The sequence below is a fragment of the Protopterus annectens genome, chromosome 14.part0, assembly GCF_019279795.1.
Source record: "Protopterus annectens isolate FY-2018-M chromosome 14.part0, PAN1.0, whole genome shotgun sequence".
Lineage (NCBI taxonomy): Eukaryota > Metazoa > Chordata > Ceratodontiformes > Protopteridae > Protopterus > Protopterus annectens.
In genome coordinates, this window is record NC_056748.1 from 377616654 (window position 1) to 377641586 (window position 24933).

Sequence of the window (24933 nt, forward strand, 5' to 3'; positions counted from 1 at the left end):
TTGGAGGACTGGATTACTTCTAGCATGGCTTGACTGAGGCCTGCCCTCCATATCTCAGGTGCTTTGGTGCTTCTGTGGCAGATACCTGCTTTTTATGGAACCATCCTCCCACCAGTCACTATTTATAGGGTGCTTGTGGAAATTCCAAGGATTGTAATTGACAGCTTCAGAGTAGCAGTACTGAAAGTGTGAACAGTGACTGTGTACAAAGTCTAGGGCTGTAGTACTTTAAAGTATTTGAGTTTGACGTACTGTGATCGTAGATGTAGTATATCTCATACCCACTGGGATTTGTTGAGGATAAAGGTCCCTTATAAAAGTTCTTTAAAGACATTTTGAGTTTTATGATTCACTGTATTTCTAGTAATTGCAGTTTGTTTTTCATATTTGTGGGACTTGACTTCCTATTGGTGGTCTAAGAACCAAAAAGTAGTTTCATTCTTCACCATCCTGTATACAGGACAGAGACTGGCCAGGAGAATTTCTCCATCTAGCATCTGTGGGTGGCTTTGTTGGATCTGTGGCACTTATGCCACTGCTTCATGTCATACTAGTGTCTCTGCCTTGGCTTAGTATTACATGTCCACCAGGACACTTTAGAAGGTTTCACTTCAGGCATTGCATACCATAATTTTTCAGTGATGAATCAAGACTGAATGTGAACTTCAGAAAGAGCAGAAAAGAACTCTGGGCAAGCTGGCTGGGTCAAGGACTAATGCTTTCCTGGTGCAGGGCATAATGTTGCAGTGTTTTCTGGCAGGGGGCACCCCCAAGCATGAGAGTTTCACAGAGAAAAAAATGCTGAAATGGAAAAGAAGAGAAGATGACCCCAACTGTTCACTCACTAATAAGGTGGTGTCCAGTGTTAGATCCCCACAGTTATGTTACTTGTCTATTTTGTGGCTTTGTCTAGAGGCAAATGTATGGTTGATGAGAAGAGACTTATTATGTTGTTTTAACGAGTAGATATAGACTGAATTTTTTGCGTTAGAGACACACAAAGATCAGTAAAGTAAGGTGATATCGAAGGGGTATACCAGATGTTCAGCCATTAGTAATTGGCTGAGCTTCAGATGGTTAGGAAATTCTGAGAGCTAAGCCTGTTCAATGCTTCATGTTGGAGAAAAGGGTGCATGTTGTTAGGTATTTTTGTGTGTGTTCGCTGGGACTAACATAACATTGTCAACAACACTTCAAAAGGGCAACTGACATCTTAAGACAAATACCACCAAGCCCACTTTAATTATTATAAATCACATCTTATTGCACTTCTAGAAAAAATTGCAAGTTTGTGTGGGTGTGTGTAAACTCTGTTACCAGAGAAGCAGAAAAGTTAAAACATTGAAAAGATAGCCCGAGTAGCATTGAGTGTTTCCATTGTAGAGGCAGCTTATGTTTGCGTCAGGTGATTTTGATAAAGTTAGTTAGTACACAGGAATAATATAATTTATACAAGAAGCTGGGGCAGCAGAAAAAAAAGTGTTCTATATTTTTTGTCATAATCTGTCATAAAAGCCTTCTCTCTATATAGGTTGTAGATCCTTTTTGTAATGAATTTATCCAACGGTCAGACTTGAGTTCCATGTATAAGACCCCAAAGAGCTTTGCGGAGTCACAGTTACTAAGTATGAAAATAGTTAAATGTTTGCTGAAGTACCATTTGTACAGATGCAACAGTTTAGGCTAAAGAGAGCTGCACTGAATCATAAGGTGTCCTGTGTTAACTTAGCAGCACCACCATGCTTCTGCATGTCATTCACTAAGATGGAGAATAGAAGTGGACTAGGCACACTATGTAGAACACTCACAGTAAGTTACAGATGGGAAGGACCACATCTTACTCTCTCAAACCAAACTCTGCCTTCAAGGTTGCTCATGATGATAATCAGTGACTGAGAGCCTGCCTGAAAGGAGGTGGTGGATTTTGGTACTTAACTGACTTTGACAAGTCCAGGAAGCCAAGTTCAGCATGTGTGGATAGCGTCAAGGAGAGCTGTCTTTCTGCCAGGACAAGCACATAATTCACTGAGTCACATAGTGAGTGAGTTGTTAGTGTTAATGTATTGCTAAAACTTGGAGTGTACACATTTTTCCAGTAGGTTGATTATTATGGTGATCAACTGAATTACCACCATTATGTAAAGAGATTATTACTGCTGATTACCAGAGTTTGGGAACCTTAGTTGACTTGTCCAAATGTTTATTGGAACACTGTCATGGAAGGAGATGAATGACGCAGCCATCTTTAAAAAAAAAAAAAAAAAAACAATGGGACAGGATATTAGCAGTCCTGAGCATGGTACTTGTTATTTTTTTTATAAGGCTTATTTGGACAGTATGAAGTGCGTTTGGTATTTAGCTGTTAAATAATGAAAAAAATGGTCTGAGAAACCACAAACGCAGCTGCTGAAATGTCTTTAATAAGAACACAAAATATAGAGCGCTTCCGTCTCAATAAAAAGGAGACTTCATCAGAATCAGAATCTTAGGTGTTCCCAGAGATAAAAACTGAAAACATTTTTGTGTAAGAGCTTTGGATAAACACACATGATACTGTCACAGTGCCCTTGGGGTTTATATTACTTGAAATGTACTTTGGCCTATATAGAAAGACATGATGAAGCTCTTGGAATATCTGTCCAAAGCAGGTATGAACCTAGCCATGGGCAGCATTTTACCATCACCAAGAATGATGCCTCAGTGTGAATAAAAGATCTTTGAATTCAACAAATGGCTTAACTTTTGGTGTCATTCAAAAGGTGTTTTAGACATTCCTAACTCCTTTGCCAAGGATGGACTTGCACCCCCCAGGCTTTCATATATTGAATAAAATGTTGTCAGATTCCATAATGCCTTTTTTAGGCAAAGTCAGTCCTCAGATGCTTCCAATAACAAAACCAAATATGGATAACATGCAGGTATGGCTGTTCAACACAAGAAGCCTTACCAAAAAATTCCATTCCCTACAAGCACTCCTTACCCTTGAAGACATTGCTGTGTGTATCATCACAGATACCTGGCTCAAGACCATCGAGAGCACCCCCATCATTACAGGGTTTCAATGCCTACCACATGTCCAGGCCCACTGCAATAGATAAAGGCGCACTAGCAGTGGTGGTGTCTCCATATTTGTATCAAAAAAAACAAAAAAACTTCCAGACTAGTTAGACACGATAATGATCTGGAACTCCTTTGTGTCCAGCTTACCATTACAAAACCCCTTATCACATCATGGCCATCTATAAGACCCTCTTGCGTGTCCCCCCTCAACCCATAACTCATACCTGTGGAGTCCCTAAGCCTTAAGCCAAACACCATTTTCCTAGGAGACTTCAGCTACCCCTCCATTAACTGGAAGACCATCGTAAAAGTAGACAGGCATTAAACAAAGTACAAAGAAAAGCTTGGGTATAGTACATTTGTTTGTTACATTTACATACTACTAGGGCAAGTATTTACAATAGTCATGCATTGATAGAATATATAGTAGAATATATAGTAGAACCTCCAGAGTTGACCACCTCCTTAAGTTGACCTAATTTTCATAGACTGGACATGCACATGTACTCGGTGGAAGACCTACCTCTGTATATCGACCACCTCTGTAAGTTGTATCTTGACCAGGTCTATATTAGAACATCGAACTTTCAAGGCTTTGAATGTTCTAATATCGACCCCTATTCAGCGAACGCTGAAAACATCGCACATACAGAACAGCAAATTTTTTCCTAGGGAAAAAATTTGCTCTTCCAAAACACATACACACAACACAAGCACACCAAACAAACAACAGTCCACACACATACACCTAAAATCTTACACCTAACCATACACTAAACTATACACACACCACTAACTATCCACTTACCCTAACCCTAAGGTCCGTCACTATCGCGCACTCACCTCACCTGTGCCCTAACCCTAACTCATCTACCCCGCCCTAACCCTCACGTCCCCACAATCGCACACTTACCTGACCCGTGCCCTAACCCTCACATCCACAGAATCGCACACATACCTAACCCGTGCCCTAACCGTAACTCACCTAACCCTCATGTCCACACAATCCTCACATCCACAGAATCGCACACATACCTAACCCGTGCCCTAACCGTAACTCACCTAACCCTCATGTCCACACAATCGCACACATACCTAACCCGCCCTCAATCGCACACTTACCTGAATCCGACCCGTTAATTTCCACCACAGAGCTGAAAATACCGAAGCAACAGAAACAGACAACCAAATTCTTTCCCTAGGAAAAAATTAGTTTTTCTGTTGCTTCGATATTTTTAGCTTTCGCTGAATAGGGGGTCGATATTATAACATTCGAAGTTTAGAAACTTTGACGTTCTAATATAGACCCGTCTTGACCACTTGGACTTTGACACACAATTTTAATTTACCCTCTATAACTTAACCAGTTGAGTCCACTCTACACCAAGGGATAGAAGGTGTGGGCTTTACCCCTTAGTTGTATTTTTTTTTTCTTTACTATAAGTTCTTTCTTCAAGTTTTACTATTACCATGTGTTGGATTAGGCCTAATGTCCTATTGTTTATCATATGTTGCTGAAGATTTTTTCAACGTGAAGGACTGGTCTGAATTGTAGGTACATCCTACAATTACTGAAACATTTTACAGTTAATTGAGACATGATGGCCCAAAGGAAAGAACTCAAAGAGCTGACATTGAAGGGAAAGGTTGATGATCTACATTTTCTGGAAAGCAGCAGCCAAAGAAAGACTGTGTTAGCAAGACCACAGCAACATCCAAAAATGTAAATATCAGTACTTGGAGAGATATGGTAAGAAAAGTGGAGACCTACAGTGGAAAAGGAGGAAAACATCCCTCAATGAAGTCAGTAAAAGCCGCATTAAGCTGATTCAAACAACTGAGGGTGGTTAATGCCTGAATCTCTGGGGCGATGAGCCAAGAAGTTGCTAAAAAATTTGCACAGGAATTTGAGGTGGCAGATTTTCAAGCATCAGCTGGTTGGCTTGAGAAATTTAAACTGCAACATGAGAGCTCCTAGAAAGTCTTGTGTGGTGAATGCAATGACGTTCCAGTAGACATTGTGGAATAGTTCTTCAAAAAGTTCCCGGACTTCTCCAGAGGCTTCAGAGATGATGACATCTTTAACGCTGACTAGTGCGGACTCTCTTTCAATGCGATCCCTGACAGGAGCCTCGTCTTGAAGGGTGACAAATGTAAAAGCAGAAAACTTTCCAAAGCACGTTTCACAGCTCTTTTTTGTGCTAGGTCAACCCAACCAAAGCCCTTGCTGATTGGTAAATTGGCAAAGCTATATGCATTCAAGAACCTGAAGCCAGAAAACCTCCCTGTCACTTGGAGATCAAACAAATGCGCATGGATGACTGGTGCCCTATTTGGGGAGTGAGTAAGGGGTATCGACCGAGAAATGAAGAAACTATCTAGTCTACTGACAGTAGACAACTATCCTGGCCACCCTCAAGTGAATAATCTCACAAATGTGATACTGAAATTTCTGCCTCCAAACACGACCTCAAAAATCCAACCTCTAAAATATTTAAAATGCAATACCGAGCCCAGCTCCTGCAGTGGATCTTTACTAAAACACAAACCTGTGGTCCGCCTGTGGAAGCAACTTCATCCGCTGCATCAGTTCATTTTCTGGATGCTGTCCTCAGGATCAGTTCTGCTTGGAGTGAAGTTCAGCCAGAAATGATGCAGAAGTGTTTCAAGAAAGTTGGATTTGTCACAACCCAAGAGCACAAATGTTTTGGCCCTATCAGACAGTCCCATCTCCCATGGCAGAATTTGAAGGAGTAGATTTTGAAGGTTTTGTTGCAATGGATGATGAGATGGCAACTTGTAATGAACCTGACCCAGAAGCAATTTTCCAAGTGATATTGACTAAAGTGTATAGACCAGCGTAAAAGTGCAAGAAGCTGCTGTTGAAGTGGAAGAAGCACATGAGGATGAGACAGAAATTGCAGAGACTCCAAAAGAAGAGAATGTCAGGCATCTGATAATGCAGTTGAAGTCAGTTGCTTTGGAAAAATGCCCAAGTATGCTGAATGCTGTAGCCAGTGTTGAGAGTGCTTTCTCCACTTACCTTTATAATAAGAAGAAACAGACCAAGACTGACTCATTTTTCAGAAAGAATGACTAAACCATGCGAAAACAGTAAATGTATTGATTTTGTATGGTACTGTATGTATGATTTTACTGTGTTTTGATTGTGTATGATTTCGTATGAGATTCTCTAATAAAAGCTGTACAAGAAAGTAAATTACATGTGTGTATCAGTACAGTAGGCCTAGTTCCTTATGTTGACCAGTTTGTTACAGTCCCTTGGGTGGTCAACGTAAACGAGATTTTACTGTAGTAAGTAAAGAATCATGACACTTGGCGCAGGTTTAAGCAGAGAGAGAATTGCTTAACTGCATTTGGGACAAAGGTAGTATAAATCAAACAAGAGTGCAGTTTCCAAGACAGTTTGGGAGGCATAATAGCAGATAGGTAGGATCAGAAAAGTGTGAATATGTTAGAGATGAGAAGAGGAAGATGATGTATTAGTGAGAGATGCCGAGTAGTAATTATCCAGGAGATGCACACAGTTACATAGCTAGGATGTTAACAGGTGCTCCCTTAGTTTGTCTCTCAAGTTGTTTTTGAAAGTGTATGGGAGGGCATTCCAGAGGTTGGATACACAGAATAAAGCGATACTGCTGCTGTGTTACTGGGTTTGGTGATGAATATGATCTTGTCTTTGGAACAGAGATTTCTGTTGCATTGTATTATGCCTTTTAGTGCAGGATACTTATCAGGGTTGTGTATTGGGTATGAGTGAGTAGGAACCAACTGTGGTGAAGATAATGTGCAAGATCAGTCCAAGTAAGATTCTTTAGTGCCAGATAGTGCTGGGTTTCACAGGGAATGTTAAAAACAAAGTGGACTATTTTATTATAGCATTCATGTTTTGATTGTAGTCCTGCGGTAGTGGTGCTGCGATAGCGTTGTCGCCTCACAGCAAGACGTTGTCCCGTTCGATTCTCAGCTAGAACGTCTTCTGTGTGGGGGCATGCGTGAATGAGCATGCCTTTGTTGAAGGTTGTGCGTCAGGGCTGGTAACTCGGCACGTAAAAATCCGCTACCAAGCATTAGTGGACCGGAGTTCCACTGTGGCGACCCCTGACTGGGATGAGCTGAAAGACACAACATTATTCATGTTTTGATTGTACATTAGTCTGTAGGTTTGTAAAAGGTCAAAAGCCATATAAAAGGATGGTGAAAAGGTAGGTTTTTGATATTGTTACTCTTCAGTCCATTTGAAATGAGTTCTATATAACAGGCCATGTTTTTGAGTAGTCTTTTTGATTGCTGGTTGGAAGTGAAGGTCATATTTCTTTTTTTTTGTTGATTGTTACTCCTAACAATTTTGTATGAGTGACTTGTTCAAACTCACTGCTGTTCAGGGAGGTAATGTTTAGGGAAGTATTGTTATGGGGGAATTGGGGGTTTGGTTTTCTTGGGTTCAGAACGCATCGAGTTGTGTAGCCAAGATTCTGTAGATTTAAAGGATTCTTGGGTAAGTTTTTGCAGTTTTTGTAGGTTGGATGCAGTGTTGTGCAGATGAGTTGAATCATTTGCACATTGTATAAAAGTGGTGTGTTTGGTGGCAGCATCTAGATCGTTTATGAATCTATTAAGCAGGAATGGTCCAAGTATAGATCTCTGTGGTAGCCCTACAGTTATGGCTAAGAATGAGGAGTATTCAAGCTACCATTTGACTGCTTGTTGTTTGTTAGGCAGCTGTGACAACAAGTGAAGGAAATGGAGGAGAGGCCCAAGGAGGAAAGATGTTATAGCAGTTTGAGATGGCAAACTATCAAATGCTTTTAACTGATCCAGACATGGGGAAGGAGACCAGATTACCAGAGTTTCTGTTCTCATCGATTGTATCAGCAAGTGATGTAGGACAGTGCTGGTACTATGGATGGGTCGAAAACCAAGTTGTGTATGTGGGGAAAGAAGATTAGTAGTGGTTATGTGGTGAAGTAATTGAGTGTGGATGCATCTTTTGAGGATCTTAGATAAGGGAGGATGGATAGCAGTGGGTTTGTACTTGTGTATTCTCCTATACGCATACAATACTTTGCCTTTTTCCAGAGAGTGGGAACTGACTTTCAGTGATGAAATCTGTCTGTATAGATAGGGGGCATTATATTTATTTATTTATTTGCAGTTTGATTACCAGGGAAGTTCACTGGGCCGAATTGACCCATTTTCAGTGGAGGCCCGGGGAGAAAAGCTCCAAGATGCATTATACAATTTAGATACAACATAGTTAGTATTAAAGATAATATTATGTAGAATATTTACTCATAAATGCATTCAATATCATGCATAGTTAACAAATTCATTAAGCTTGAAGGTAGGGATCATACAGTTTCATTTGAGGAAAACAGATATGTGTTAGGTGTGGAAACAGTTTACATGCCTTTTAAGAAAATGTAAATACGATTTATATACACACATCAACAGTAGAATGCTATTTACAATATTTACAAGGTTGGGCTGTGTGAGGGTAGCTGTAGGAGTTGTTCAGAGCTTAGAGAGAAGCTATAGAAATTGTTGAGAGCTTAGATAGGCTCATAGGAAGATAACTATGAGAGTTGTAGATCCTGGGAACCAGAGCGAGAACCCCATTTGATTAGGCTGGGTGAAGGCAGGTACATTTCCATTTAGTGGACAGGTGTTTGAATAGATGGGTTTTGAAGTTTTCTGAGTTTGGTATGGTTCTTAGTGTGGAGGGAGGGGAATTCCATTTTTTGCCTAGTGAGAAAGATAGGAGAAGTTGGCCAGCAGGACGTTTAGGTTTATGGATAGTAATTAAGTTCTGATTTTCAGATCAGAGAGCTTTGTTGGGTGTGTAAGGGGGAAGGATGTTAGTTAGAGCGGGACATTTTGTTGGGTGAAATAAGAGTCCATATGCAGTAGTGAGTTGGAGATAGTCTAGGTAGTTTGGGAGTTCATGCCAATTCAGGGATTTTAGGGTTAGGCAGTGATGGGTGGTATTTTTAGATTTAGAGGCAAATTTAGAGATTTTGTTGTAGCAGTTTTCTAGTTTAGAGGTGATGGAGGACAGGTTGGTTAGGAGAGGGGCTCCGTGTAATAAGGAAGGAAGAAGATAAGTCGAGGCCAGAGTTTGCCTGGTAGAGTTGGAGAGAAAGCGATTATTCCTATACAGCATACCTAGCTTTTGGTGGGTTTTCTTAATATTTTGTTGAATATGAATATCAAACTTGGTGTTCATCTACAGTAATGCCAAGTAGTTTGGCAGAAGGGACCACTTCTATAGGTGAGTTTTTTTGACTATAGACTTTGAAGTTGTTTTTATCGTAGGAGAGGGTCTTTGTGGGTGGGAATAGTAGAATCTTTGATTTAGTTGCATTGAGCCATTGCATATGGCTTTGGTGTTTATTTTAGATACTTTGGAAGATCATCTGCCTGTGGTTTTCACTTTTAGCATGTATTTTTTTTACAGTGGTTTAATATGGTATTGTGTCAGGTTAGGGTTGGGAAGAGGGCTTGTGGATCAGTGGTTTTGGTTGTCTTTGATTAGGTTTTGGACAGCTTATTTTGATGTCTCTGTTGTAGGTTACAGTAGTGCTGCTTTTTGTCCAGTTTTATATTATATTTGGTCTTATTTATCAGGTGTCTGTACTTGAGATGTTTTAGTGGGTTCTGTTGGCATGCCAAGTTTTCCAGGCTTTAGCTGTTGTTTTCATTAGGTGTTTGGTGTTCTGGGGTAACCATTGTACAGGATTATGTTTAACTCTTTTTCTCCCAAGTAGGGCATGTTGCTTCAGTAGTTTGATAAAAATGTTGGTTAATTCTAGAATAGCTGTGTCGATGGGAGGTATTTTAGTATGTTCTGGTTATATTGCTTTAGTGTGCAGATGAAATTGTGTACGTTGAAACTGAATAAGTTACACTCTGGCTTATAATGGAGATTTACTGAGGGGCATGAAAACCTATTAGCAAAACAGAGCATGCGGTCACTTAGATTGTCTGGAAGAGTTAAAGTGCTAAGGATGTTACCAGGCTTTGTTAAGAGTATTCAGTCTAATATGGAGGCATTGTTGGGTGATTTATATCTTATTTGGGTCAGTAAGTTGAGAAAATCCATAGAAATTAATTGAGGTGGGAGGGGTGTCAGATTAAAATTTTGTCCAATCAATGATATCAGATAGACCCACAGGGTATAGCCAAGCTAACTTTACCCTCCTCTCTCCTCCTACATTCCCATATCTCCTACCAGCATCTACACCCCTCCCTCAAATCAACCATGAACAAGTCCTCAAAACACTATCCAAGGCCAAGAACACTGCTTCTCCTGGGCCTAATAACATACTGATTTTCTTGTCAGTCTGAAACAGGACCTGTCAGATGCCTTACACATGCTATTCAGTGTCAGTATTCAAGCAAGCTTTGTGCCAGATGAATGGAGGACAGCAATCATCATCCCCCTTGCTTAAAGGTAGTATGGCAACGGACACCGTAAATTATAGACTCATAAGTCTAACCAGCCTCCTCTGGAAGACTATGGCAAGGATCCTATGGAATTAATAAATAAGGACATAGGTAAAATAAAAACTTGACCAAAGCCAGTTTGGATTTATCAAGGGTAGATCCTTCCTACTTAAGTAGGTTGTCTTCTTTGAGAAAGTTATTGAAGCAGTGAGTGAGGGCAAAACCATATATATGGCATGTCTAGACCTCACAAAGGAATTTGATACCATCCCACACTCTGGTGTCATAGAAAAGCTATTACAGCTAAATGCTAATACCTGTGTAATTAGTTGAATAGCAGACTGGCTTTCAAACAGAACCCAGAAAGTTAGAATGGGCTGCTGTATCTTCTCCAAAAAAAACCTATCACTAGCAATGTACCCCAGAGTTCTGTCCTTCGGCCACTCGTAGGTGATTACTAGGCTAATGACCTCGGGGGGGGGTGTCTTTTTAAGCCCGGACGTGCTTTCCAAATGTATCTGACAAGTTTTGATGTCCTGGGATTATTTTAAGGTGTATATGTAGGCTTGGGCATGATTAATCAAGCATTTTTAGGCTGCCTCCATCTACTAGAGACATAGGTGCCAGACCAGGGTTAAATTTCCATTTCCCCAGCCACTGGTTAAAGATGTGCTTAATTTGGTTTAGGGAAGAACTCTGCTTCACACTGATAGGAAGCCTGTTCCACAAAAGGAGTAGGCTATGAGATGCAGAATTGTCCCTCAGATATGTCCTATTTATGTTCCAGACGAGGTTTAGGTCCCCTAATTTATGTAATTCTGATGCTTTTTCTTTTGCTGATGTGCAAAAGGTCCATCAGAGTGGGAACAGAAGTTGCTTTGTAGCACATCATGTCTCAGCAGTCTGTAGGAGACAAAGTACAGGGACTAGGGCTTTGAGGCAGTTCACTTAGGACATGTTGTTTAGGCCATGTATTCCTTTTGTGAGGAACATCTGTGGAATCCTCAGTTGTTGCATTTGCCTTGGCGTACAAGTACCAAAGAGGATGTTGTACTCCATGATTGGTCTAATAAGGGCTAAGCACAGCGTAGTAATGACATCCTTGGCCCTAGATGTGATACCGTTGCTTAAAAGTTGCATAGTATTAAATGATTTCCTTACTACTGTAAACACATGATGGTCAAAGGCCAGGTTATGGTCTACATGTGTTCCCAAATTCCTGACCATTGAGGCTACTCTTAGGGTTGTATTATTAATGTGGCAGTGTCCAGGGGCAGACATCTTCTCAAAGAATGCTGTTATGCATTTCTTTAGTTTTAGAGCATGGCTCTGGCAACAGTTGTTATTGTGTGTTACAGGTCATCTTGGAGGGTATTGGTATCATTGAGGAATTCTGTGACTTCTCCAAGTTTGCAGTCATCTGCAAACATGATGAGACAAAAGCCTTTGATGCTGGTGTAGACTTCAAAGACGTAGATGTCAAAAAGGAGCAGCCCCAGCACCAAGCCTCAAGGTGCTCTGCTAGTGACTGGTCCCTTTGTAGAGGTAGACTCCCTTGTCGTAACTTGGGTCCTATCTGTAAGCCAGCTGGCTATCTAATGGATGACATAGGGGATTTCTACCTAATTTTGTGTTTGTCTACAATCCCATAGTGGGATTTTGTTAAATGCCTTGATGAGAACAAGTTAATGCAGTATGAACCATTTTGCTCTTGTTCTTTGCTTTGCTAACCTACTCATATGATTCCGCCAGGTTGAGTAGGCATGACCTGCCCTTGACAAAACCAAATTGGGTCGGATCCACTGTCCGAAGGTTTCTTATGTAATTGTTTTTCCATGATAATTCTTTCCAGGGCTTTGCATATAAAACTAGTCAGACTTATGGGTTTGTAGTTACCTCTGTAATTAGATGACCCACCCTTGTGCAGAGGGATGACCGTTGCAGTCTTCCATTTGCTTGGCACAAAGTCTGTCTGAAGGCTGTGGTTAAATAGCATTTCTAGTGCTCCTGATAGGTCATATTTCATGCTGGTAAGGAGGCATCCTGGGATATTATCGGGCCTACTGATGCAGTGGTGTTGGCCTTGGAGAGTGCATTGAGGAACTGTTCCCTAGTGATAGCTGGGGGATTTATGGTTGGGGGTATTTCCTTAAGACTGTTGGGGTGGGGGTAAAATTAAACCTAGATTTGTTGCATCTTCTGGATCAGTATAAGTGGCTTTACGATTAGTTCAGCACATTGTTGTTTATTGCCTTTGAGGTCACAGACATGTCTGAAGAATGCCATGTGATTTTCCGTGTTCTGGCAGACTACTTTTTTACCTCAAATTTGGCTTTGGTAGATTTAAATGGCTTGTATTTTGGGTTTTTCCTGTGCTTTTTCGTGGTAAATACAGCTTCTATGCAGCTCTTAACATGATTGTATAAGGTTTCTGTGAACAATTAAACATACATTGGTACACCATCCTCCCATGTTTGTAAGGACCAGGTCAAGGATGTTAGCAGCCCTAGTGGGCATACAGAATAGATGGGACAGAGTGTTTGTATTTTCAAAGTCCAGGAATCTCTGGACCTGCACATTTGGGATTGTATATGCTTTTCAGTTTATAGTGAGGTAGCAAGGTCTGCCATGAATATGGTGTTAGATTGATTGGGGAGTGTCTGCAGTGCACATAAGTGTGCATTATGGGTTTCCTGGGTTATAGAGGAAGAGCTATGGCTTACAAAGAATGTGGTATGGGACTTTGCTTATTGTAATTTGGATGTGAAGAAGCTGAAGCATGTCATACTGTTTGACTAACCTTGAGGTGTGTGTTTTTTTATGTAAATTGTGACACCTCCTCTCTTTGTGTCTTCCTGAAAAGTAGCTGGTCTAAAAGTGTGAAAGGCATTATAGCCCTACACTGCTGGAGTGCTCTCCATGGCTTTAAACCATGTCTCAGTAACTGCACAGACATCTGCATTCTCCAGGGTGAAGAGAGCTTACAGGGCGAAGAGTTTTTTTTTTTTTTTTTTTTTTTGAACAGCAACACCTTTAGATTTTCTCGGGGTGGGTTTGCTATATCAGAAGGTTTATTAGGTTGGTAATGCCTTAAAAAAGGCATTGTGGGGGTGGATGATGTTTTAGCCAAAGTTTGAATTCTTAGGGTGTGCATGTGCAGATCATTCCTGTAAAAAGTGTGGTCGGTCAACCATATCCTTCCAGATTAGCAGATATTTTACCTGTTTGAATAACAGCAAAAACTAAGTCAATTATCTTCTGTTTATATTGTTGCATCATTCTTGGAGAAGGTAGAATGCTGTTCAGTACTACGCTTCTACTGGTCTGGGGCACACAGTCTGAGGGCTCCATCATGGCTCTCTTCATACAATCCAGGGAGGGACATCCTGGGTTGATTACACCCACATGGATTATGACTAGGTTGTACTGGAATTTGAACCACAGTGACCTGAGTGCTTATGTAATCTACAAGGAAATTGTATAAGAAGGGTTTACAGCTGGCTAGGTTAGGGTGCTTTAAAAGTAATAGACTGCAATCAGCACTATCATAAGACTAAGCTTTGCTTCTTCTCTCACTAGAAGCAAAACAGTGGCACTATCCCTAGTCTGCTTCCCGAGTAGTAGTAACCCAGATATTTAAGGATTCAATATACTTGCTGCTATTATCTTCTCTTAGTAGATGTCTTTCCTTATCACTGCTGCAGTATTCTTTACAAATGTGATATCCTGCGATGGACAACTGAACATCTGGCCAGCAAAGCCTTTACCCCCTAACAGGTGCTGTACGTCAAACACATGTCCCACTTCCAAAGCGTAAAGTACGCAAGTGCCATACAAGTGCCTAATCTTCAGAACTTCTTTGCTGCCAGTCCAAATGCTACCTTTGCATTCAGTTTGCAAGACATTCACCATGTTGGTTCAGCTAAGAACCTTCTAGAGATGAGTAGCTCATTGGGGTCTCTTCCATTCTATTTTTTCTTCTTGGATTTCCTTTTACTTGTCATCCAGTAAGGAAAAATGAGAATGTAGGGGGCAGATTCCCATAAGGATAGACACGCGAAGTACCTTTTTTTGTTGGGGTTCTACACATGTCCTTACTCAGTGCGAGATCTGTCAAGCATTTGTACCAAATGCTTTCCATAGCTTTCTGTTGTCCCTTTCTATTTACTTAGAAAACCAGCATTTAAAACTTTTAACTGTGGGTGCCATGACCTCTGAATCCACCCACCCTGATGGTCAGCCACTACTTGAGAACAAGCTAAAAAAGCACACATTGAATCCGTGGCTGTTTTGCCTCCTGTGGATGTATAAATAGCGTTAGATGAGGAGCCTGATGATTATCCATTGCCAGTGTTAGCTCCCTCTGTTATGACCAAGTTGTAGGTCAATATAGGGTTGCCTATCTGCATGTCCGCCAAAGCTATGCCTGTATCTGCTCCAGACGAGGAGGGGGAATCCCTGCAGATTATAATCAGAGGAGCCTAGGGGATTCCCAAAATTTTTGTTAGAGAAGGGGGTTATTGGTACTCTCATTGAATCTAGACAGGTTTCTCCGCCCCCTATGTTTGTTGAGGCTGATTTTTCCTTAGACTAGGTATGTGACCACTGTAGCTATGGAAACACACAAAGAATGTCAGGATTTTACTCAGGGTCTCTTCAGTGCACTTACGGCTTTAAAGCCCCTCAAGGATTATTTGTTTCTGCCTATGTTCCTCTAAGGAAGAGTTTGGTTTTGTCTCTGGTGAAGAGTTATGACATACTGTTCTCAAATGTATTCCCCTGTTGCCATGGGGTTTGAGGAAGAGGATTCCCTTAGTCCTGACTCTCCGATAGTGGAATTATCCCTTGGAGACACTGTAGTACATATGATGGGGCATTTTAAATGGGATTGTTCCCAAGTTTCAGATATCCAGAAGAGGTACTATGACCTCTTACAAATGAACTCTCAGACCTTCTGCAGTCCCTCCAGAGGTGGATGATCTTTTGGAAACTTTTTCCTTGGCCTCTCAAGCTCCGACTCTCAGCTTCCTGCTCCAGAGAAGCCTGACAGGTTCTATAAAGTCTCTAAAACTCAAGTTTTTGTGTAAAAGTCCTTCCTCTGACTCTGCTGTTATTTCTCTGAACACTGGTAAACCTTCTAAATCGCTGCCCTATAAGCTTTTACCTTCATATAAGGATAATCACGCTGTGGACTGGTATGGGAAAAAAGCATCCACTTCTGCTACCTTAGCTTTCAGAGCCATTAACTACATATGATTAGGTATGTCCTGGCTCTTCTGTGTAAGCTTGGGAGCACTTTGACTGATATGCCCAATTCTGAGGTAAAGTGGTCTGCCACTTCCATTTTAAGTTCTGCTTCTCAGGTGGTCTGTCATACTGTTAAGTGTAGGTATGATGCTGCAGATAATCCTGTAGAGCAGTTGCAGTGGGATCTTTGATGAGGAGATATTCTGCTATGCTTATAAGTTCTCCATGATGACATTAAATGACTGGATTCTCCTTTAGACAACAAGCATTTTTTTGGCTCTGCTGCTGTACGTTTTATGACTTTACAGGGTAAGGGAAAAGTCATGCAGGACTTGAAACAGATCTTCCTTTCTCCTGGTTCTCTGTTCCAAAGAAATTATCCATCTAAATCATCCTTTGTCCACTGGCAGTCAAGGTAGCTTCCCAGGAGCAAGCAGTCCTCCAAGTGAGTTTTTCCTGATGAGCTTTCTCAGGCACCTAAGGGTCAAAAGCCTTCCTTCTCTTCCTGACTATTTACATTCAATGATTTCTACCTCTTGGCCAGATTTCCCTTTCCCTCAGGATGACCTTGTCTGTTCCTGTCTGATAGCAGATGACTACAGATTTATAGGTGTTTTCCATTGTCCAAAACTGTTATTTTATGGTTTGAAAGTCCCTTCCTACTTTATAATGCCTTTCTCAGCCTCCTTCTTGTGAGTTCCCTCACTTAGTTCTTCAGGATCTTTTGGTACAGGGAAACATCCAAACATCCAGCCAGTTCCTAATTCCTCAGCAGAGCACAGGCTTTTATTCCAAGATGTTTCTGGTTCCCAGAAATGAGGGGTCTTGGAGGCCCATTCTGCATTCTAAACATCTTTTTCCGAAGGTCAGAGAATCTAGTGGCCTTAAAACTTTGCTGATGAGCTCAGTCAGAATAATTTCCAAAAATCATGAAACCCAGGTAGTGTTCAAAACAGCAAGCCTTTATTCATCACAGACAAGCGATCCTCAGTAACAAAAAATCAGAAATATTTTAACAATGTTAAACATATCAGCTTTTATATACTTAGAAGTAGGTTTGGAAAATACATGTAATGTTTAATTTTAAACCATTCCGTTCATAGCAAACAATATAAACAGGGCCGTAAAAGTGCATTTTAGAGCAGTAAGTACCCGCCCCCACACACTACTACTAATTAGATCAGTGATGGCGAACCTTTTGGATTTGGTGTGTCAAAAATTCGGAAAATACCTAATTTTACTCCGTTTGTATTGCCCCCCCACCAAACAAAAATAAATAAAACAAAATAAATAAAACAGCATAGCGCTCAATACATCGTGGATAAATCTCAACAGAATCGGGGACAAATCTAGAAATAAGGACATGGACAGTTTTAAACTACTAGTACTATTAATTTGAGACACTGACAGAAAAAAATGAATGTGAATTAATATACGTTTTCTGAAGTAAAATAAGTCTAAGTGTAAAAAGTCACCAGTTTTAGGAGGGATTAAGAGGGACAGTTGAGAGGAATGTAAAACAGCAAACTCCTAGAAACGCAGACCACTTGCCCTTTGCAGAAGTGCAACCACGAAGAGGAAACAATGTCAGCACTGTCCTATGCAGACGGTATCGATACAGTATACCAAAGTAGTCTTTAAGGTTAATAACTTCCATACCTCTGCAGCCGTGTTGTTGAACTTGCTCCTGGCACAAAATAATTCAGTGCACATTCACACTAGCACCAAATGCAAAAGCAGTTTCTTTGGTAACTGTGGCGTTGGTGAACGCTGGCTTGTCACCCAGAACATTGTGGCATATCACTTTTGACACCACTAAATAATGGCATCTTGAAAAGAATATCAAGTTCCCACTTGAGGAGAACTGCATTAGCAAAAATGGGGGCACATGCAGCCCCCGTCGCTACTCTTGTAAGGTGCTTGCAATATTCACTACCAAAGGCCATGAAGTTGTTGAATACTGTGTCCATGAAGTCATGAACAAGTAATTGATCTTGTTCTGTAAGCCCCCCCACTCTCTGAACTGTTTCTTCAAACCATTTCCAATCTCTCTTCTTGAGAGATAACTGAAAAAAAACTGTATACATCACAAGTAGCAAATAAAGATACTGTCACCATTAATGTGACGCAATTTGTTAAGCAAGTCCCAAGAATCTCTGACATGGGGGAACAGGAGAAGCATGTTCTTCAATTTCAGGTCTGTAAACTTTCCCAGAGGTTCTGTAATAGAGCCTCCTGTGGCCACAATGGGCCTTAACAGAGAGTACTCAACATTCAAATGTATTTTTGGAATCCCCAAAATTTTTGAAATCACTGGATTGACCTACAGAAGGGAACTTGTACGGTTTGTGTGAAATGTCTCATAACAGTTCAAGAATGTGCTTAATACTTCTGTATGCAATGGATATTTCATTTAGGAAGACCACACTATAGGTCCGGGTGTCTCCTAATAAATTACCGCCTGGATATCTAAAGCTATTTCTTTTTGCTGTTCCTTTAATGACAAGTAGCATTTTTCTTCTGTTCGCTTTCTTTCTACCAGAGCAGTTGCATCTTCCGTTTTTAAGGGTTTGGATACTAGGTCCATTTTAAAAGCTGCTGCTTGGTCTTCTGTACATACCTTTACTAAACATTGCAAGTTGGGTATGATTAATAGGGCCAGAACAGATTTTGCCAGGGCCATCCTTCCTAGGTTTTTGGAGAGTTCCATTGTCTTCCTCTCATGCTCTCCAGTAGCTTTTGTACTCTCCTATTTGTAAAGGATACTGAAGTAGTGATAAGGAAGGACATAGTATAGTTGTGTAAGATCTTACCAGGTCCTACTTCACTGTTGCAGTATTCAGCCCCTCCCCCTTCTGCTTGTTGCTATCTGTTGCTCTCCTTTTGGCAAGGGGTCTTTCTTTCTTTCTTTCTTCCTTCCTTCCCAGATGCACTTGGTCTTGTTTTTCCTCTTGGGTTGCTCTGGTTCTTCTGAGACAATTCAGTTCTGTGGATTAGGTGCTCATATGTACCTAATGCTTTGGACATAGGGCATGCATCTGACATGTAGCCTGGAAGGAGTAAAGGCTTCAATATTCTGACCAGATGTTCAGCTATCCATGGCAAGATACCCCATTTGTAAAGAATACTTCAACAGTGAGAAGTAGGGCATGTACTGTTACGGTAAAATCTTGTACAATTGTATTGTACCTTGGCTAGAACCTGCAGCAGTTGAATGCAACAGAAGGACAAGCTACACAAAGGCCCTAAAGAGGTTCTCAACAAAACTGCAACTTGACCACTCATTGAAGTCCCATGCACACTTCCCTGTCAGAGACCAGCAGAAACCAGTGCCCCTCTACTCTTTCTCGCACTTAGAGCAAAGCAGTAGCATTAGTCCCAAGCTGGCTGCAAAGAAGCAATTTTCTGACTTTCCAGTGATTACTTCCTAGGAATATTAGGAGTTAATGCCTCCCTGCTCCATCTCTCACCTGGAGCAAAACAGAAACAATAATCCCAAGCTGATTCTTGAGAAGCTGCCCCTAAGCTCACCAGTGATTGATAGCCTAGTTCCAGATGTTATAGATTTTAAAAAGTAAGATGCGGAAAAAGCTTAATCTGAAATTTGCAGTGTGCCCAGTACAATGAGCAGATGACATGAGACTGTGAAGAGCCTCCAAAGTCAAATTTGTAGTAGTGACGGGTAGCTCAAAAGCCATCTAATTTAAAAGCACAATTGGGATGGGAATATCAAATCTAGTCAGACATTAGCTGTAGTCACACAAAATTAAATTAGCTGTAGTCACTGGAAATTAAATTGCCCAAATACGGCCTGGCCTGCCTGCAACTAACCAATTAATAACCTGTTACAAAATTAAAAAAAAAAAAAAGTAAATAATTGTAAGGTGAGGAGAAGGGAGGAGCAAACTGTTTTGTATATATGTATCCTGCTATCCAGAATTTTTTTTTCTCTCTCTCTATAGCGCTAAGCTGATAGGAACTTGTGTGTGCGTGTTTTATTTAGTACGGATTTATTATAGTTAGATTTCAGTTTTACAGAACAGCAAGCTTAACAAGCTTAATGCACTGCCTTTGTAAAAGAACATTAGGACAGTGAGCAATACCCCAAAGTACTGAATATTTTGTATTTAACCTTCCGTTTTTGTCCACTTATTTCTTGTCAGCTTATCTTCCAAACTGTTTGTTATTAACTGTAAACATTGCTACAGATATAAATAATAAGGATTGCGAGATTGTTCATGCCAAATATGTCTACTGAACGTGCATTGACAGTTTTTAAACTGTTAACACATTTAGACTTATAAAAGATGGCAATGAGGCCTAACTGCTGGTGCTTTCTCATTCAGTAACAACACACCGTCATGCCGAAACATATTGAAAGTTAAAGAAATAGGTTTGTGCTTGGTGAGTTGTGTGTGTGTGTGTGTGTGTGTGTGTGTGTGTGTGTGTGTGTGTGTGTGTGTGTGTGTGTGTGTGTGTGGTAGAACTTTCTGCATGACATGCATTTAGTTTTCTTGTGTAGATGAAAATCATCATTTTTGAAATTAGTTTTTTATGGTATTGTATACTTGCCTTGAGCATTTCTTTCAGGTGTCTGTGTGTTTTAGTTAAGTGTTTTTTGATTGTTTCATTCAGCTTACTGTTTAGCATTTCGGAACAGTTGTCAAAACAATTTTACTGACACTGCATAGTTCTGAAGTGCGCAGAGGTGCAAGTTAGATGCTGGACAGCTTTTGCAGGCTAATAATGTAGTTTCTTCAGACTGATAAAGTTATCCAAATATTGGCTGGGGAGCAGTCCATCTTAAACGGACAATATTTTAACATGTGGTCTGTTTATTCAGCACATTTCCATTGGCAGAGAGATGTTTCATTAATTGGCATGTGTATTATATCCAACTGTAACATAGTTTGATTAAAAAGTAATGGCTAGGCAGGAGGTGCTGTCCCAGCTGGAATATAGAGCCAGTTAAGTGTGATACAGTTGTAGGGGGTTATGGTATGATCTGTGGCATATGCCTGCGTTTCCTGGTGTTCATGTTTATGTAATATGCTTCATGATTTCTTATGCTGGTTTTTGTTCTCCACAGGCACTAATTAAACTTCCTCCTCACATCTCACAGTGTGATGATGTTGCAAGATTCTTTGAGCCAAGGCCAGAAGATCTAAACCCACCAAAAGAGTAAGGATTTTGTTCTTATATGCTCCTACCATGGTTTTGTAAACAGCAATTCTTAGTGCTAGTTTAACCAGAACAGGATTGTATAAGTCTGTTGTAGCTGAAACTGATGTGCCTTCGTCATTTACTACATAAAAATTATTGCTTTGCATGATTTATTCCCTTATGTCTGATTTCCTTAGCCCAAAAATACTTTTGTGCGTAGCTTCTTATCATGGGTAAGATGCTGTACCATTCTCTACCACTTACTGTATTTAGGGCTTCATGCTAAAACTAAATAAATAAATTGCAGACGTTTGAGTCGTAGTAGGAGATATGGGGTATTAGTAGCAGGCCTTGCTTTTTCCATAATGCAGTACCTGTAGCAGGACCTTTGTAAAGTGTCAGCTAATAATTTCTGAAACGCGTCTATTTTTACTGTTCCAATAGTTTAATTTACTTGGATGCACCTGTATTGCAGTTATGTCTGGTTGCTTCATTGCTTATAACCGTACATTAGTCCAGGTGTAAGTCTGGCTGTCACTCTTTGGTGCCGGCGATCTGTATGCAAGCATAAGTAAGGCCTTAACAGGTCGACCTCAGATTGCCTGTGCTGTAGGAAAGGTCTTTCTGGGTTGTGTTGGCCTGACCACAGTAATACATGGGGATTTGTGCAGGCTTAACAAGACAAAGGTTAAATGCGTGCTCTGCCTCAAAACTAAGAGCAAAATCAGTTATCAGAAGTTGTGGAAGTTTATTCTGCATGAATCTTAATTATACACTCAGTTTCTTTTTCACCATTCCAAAGATGATGACATTCCACCTTCTTTTGCCCCTACCTTCCTGTTAACTCATTATCAGCTGATGCTAGTAAATCACATGCATCTCTTCCTTCACACCCTGCTTGGAGATGTTCATGTAGTTTAAAGCTAATGTATGGTATGTAGTACAAATTCATGCAATACTGCTCTGAAATATTAGTCTTACTTGAAACCTTACTAAAGCCTATGAGAGTTACTGAACAACTCTGTGAATGTTTTGCTGAATGCTGCAACTTTGTATTGTATCCATGTAAAATGACTGTCATTGTCTATGAGGGACCTGTATTATGATATCTGCCATTGACAGTTTGTCAGAAAGTTGTATGTTTACTGTGGCAGTTATATATTGTTCGGTACTCAGATGACTTCACCCCATCCTGTACATGTATGATAATTTGAAGGTATTATCTGGAGTTTGTTCATGTTTCAGTGGCTCACAGACTTGACTAAGAGATCACGGGCTTTATACAAACATCTGCAAGACTTGTAGCCGGTAGTATAGAGTTAAAACACTCATCCTCTCTTTGCATGCCTTCTTTGACAAGTGAAACCCATGTTTAAGAGGAAAATTAACTTCATTTGGGGTGCAGTACATTCCACTGTAAAAAAAAAGTTGAGTCAAACCTAGGGAATTCTGTATAGAATTAATTCCTACCCATCTCCTGAAGCCTGAGTCAGATTAGCTGACTGTGTTCTGAAAAGTGTTTGAGATCTCGTGTTATGTACTCTGCTGTAGATGATATTGTACTAATAAACATGTAGCTGCTTACAACAGTCTCGCTCATTTTGTATCTCGGGTGGATGGCTGATCATATCACTGCAGACCTCTCATGAAACTGATGCGAATTGTAAAGCAAATTAAACATTTCTCATTTGATGATGCATTTAGGCTCCTGTGTAGTCATATAAAATCTAAAAAATCTGGTCATTAGTGGTACACTCCAGAAAGGTACATTTGGTCCTTTTCAACCTTGCTTATTAAATGTGGAGAAAGTCAGAATTTCTGTTGAGATGGCATGTCCATCATCCATCTGATTAAACACAGAAATCTGATAAAGAATTCAGCATGAAAGAGTGAAAAATGTAAGAGTTCAAAGCCAAAGTAAATAACTTTTTGCCTTCATAAATGAAAGTGCTCATATAGTGTCAGTCATTTCAACCATATCTTAATTCTCACTTTATGATATTGTCCGATGCAGTATATGTGAACACATACAGAGGTTGCTGGAGTCAGGCATTACATCACATTGGCTACTTTTCTTTGAGTTGTCTTCATTTACTCTTTAAGTATGCACTTATTCTTTTTAAAATGTTCTCACTCAAGAACTGGATATAGTGTTTCACCTGAGGTCTTGTGACCTATCTAGGGCTTCACTGCTGATTTTTACAATATTTAGGGACATGACTTAAATGCACAAACCAGTTTGTAAATTGTATTCAATTCCGTATTTACTTTGAGCTTAAAATCAGACAAGTCAAATTGGTAGGAAAAATATGTTTAAAACCTGGCTAACAGTCGGAACATTGTATTTACACAAGGAGCAACTTCAAGGTGTGTCACCAACAGCATATGGAAAACAGTAACCAGCAACATGGAAAGATCCAGTCGCTGCAACCAGCTCTACAAGCACTTGTATAAGGTAACACCCTGTAAGGGAGATGGTAATGATAGACCAACTACAATACTAGGTAATAAAGTTGTGTGTGAAAGCCATAGCCGGCTTTTAGGCACCAGCGAACCCTGTGGTCGCTGGGGACCCCCTGTTTCTGGGGGCCCCCAACCACAGCAAGTTTTCTTATCTTGATATTTTGTAACATGTCTGTCAAACTAACAAAAGCTAGTACAGCAATCTTGTATACTTAATAAATCAGGTGGGTAATAACTTATTTATATCTCCTTTAAACTTCAAAGATAACTTTGGTTGTAGTAACAGTGTTTCATCAAGTAACAGGCTTCACAATTCCATTAAATATTTTACCACTGGTAGGTAGCTGCAATACCTGTGGCTGCAAGGGGGGCCCTTAATCATCCTTGACTGTGTGAGGGCCCCACAAAAGTAGCTGATGGTTAGGAAAAATGAGGAAAAAAAGTATTAATTTCCTGATTATGCTCTTTAACCTGAAGAGGGCTGTGGCATGACCCTGTTAGAATAAAGCTGATAATGAACATAAAGTAAGCAGTAGGGAGATCAGCAGGCATAAGTGACTGACTCCTGATGTGAGTGCAAATCTTGAAAGAAGAGCTGATGCTTCCGATCTTCAGGGATGTTTTTGTTTTCTTTCAGGGAGTTTTATAAATACTGGTAGAACACCAGATACTACAACTCTCAACTTCTTTACTGAAGAATTCAGTTGTGTCTTTCAGCTTTTCCCGGTTAGGGGTTGCCACAGCGGAACTCCGGTCCGCTAATGATTGGTAGTTGATTTTTACGTGCCGAGTTACCAGCCCTGCCGCACAACCTTCATCGAAGGTACGCCCATTCATGCATGTCTCCATGCAGAAGACGCTCTAGCTGAGAATCGAACCGGAGAGCATCTTACTGTGAGGCGACAACACTACCGCAGCACCACCACCGCGGGTCTTACTGAAGAATTCAGTACAGTACCAAAATAATAGCAGAATAAAGCCTCAAAATCAGGAGCACATTTTAAATATTACTCTAATTCACTTAAAAAGTTAATGGAATAACATCTTTTGCATCAATATACATTTTTGGATAATTCAAAGCATAAACCTCTGATGCCTGGAATTGACTGTCTGTATTCCTGAATGATTTAATAGCAAATCAAAATTTTTATGAAGGACAGAGCAAAATCAGGAAAGGTCTGTGAAATAAGAGACAGTGACATTTATGCAGTTCTCCTTACCAAGGTAAATAAAAGTGACTTACCCCTGCTAGCGTTTGATGATTGTTATACACTAAACTGGTGTGGCAGTACCACTGCTGCACAATGTATTGCTATTTTCTGAAATAAGTACAAAACTAGTATTGCTGTTGTTTTTGTGTGTGCTTGTAAAAAATATCACTGATTTTTCTCTCTCCATATACCCAATAATGCCAAGAATCATATGGGTATCAGTGAAAATGTAGCTAACAAGTCATTGTATTTCAAAAGGAATGTGTATCCGTGGTGGTGGTGCTGCGGTAGCGTTGTCGCCTCACAGTAAGATGCTGTCCGG

The 24933-nt window shown here is 40.3% G+C and overlaps 1 protein-coding gene across 1 annotated transcript in view; it reads left to right on the plus strand.

Annotated features, from left to right (window-relative positions):
• LOC122788662 (SH3 and PX domain-containing protein 2A-like) overlaps positions 1-20959 on the plus strand; it is a 1000753-nt gene extending 979794 nt beyond the window's left edge. The window contains exon 5 of the mRNA XM_044055558.1: positions 20864-20959. Within this exon, the coding sequence (XP_043911493.1) occupies positions 20864-20959 (96 nt within the window). The remainder of the gene's footprint in view (positions 1-20863) is intronic.
• The last annotated feature ends 3974 nt before the right edge of the window (positions 20960-24933 follow it).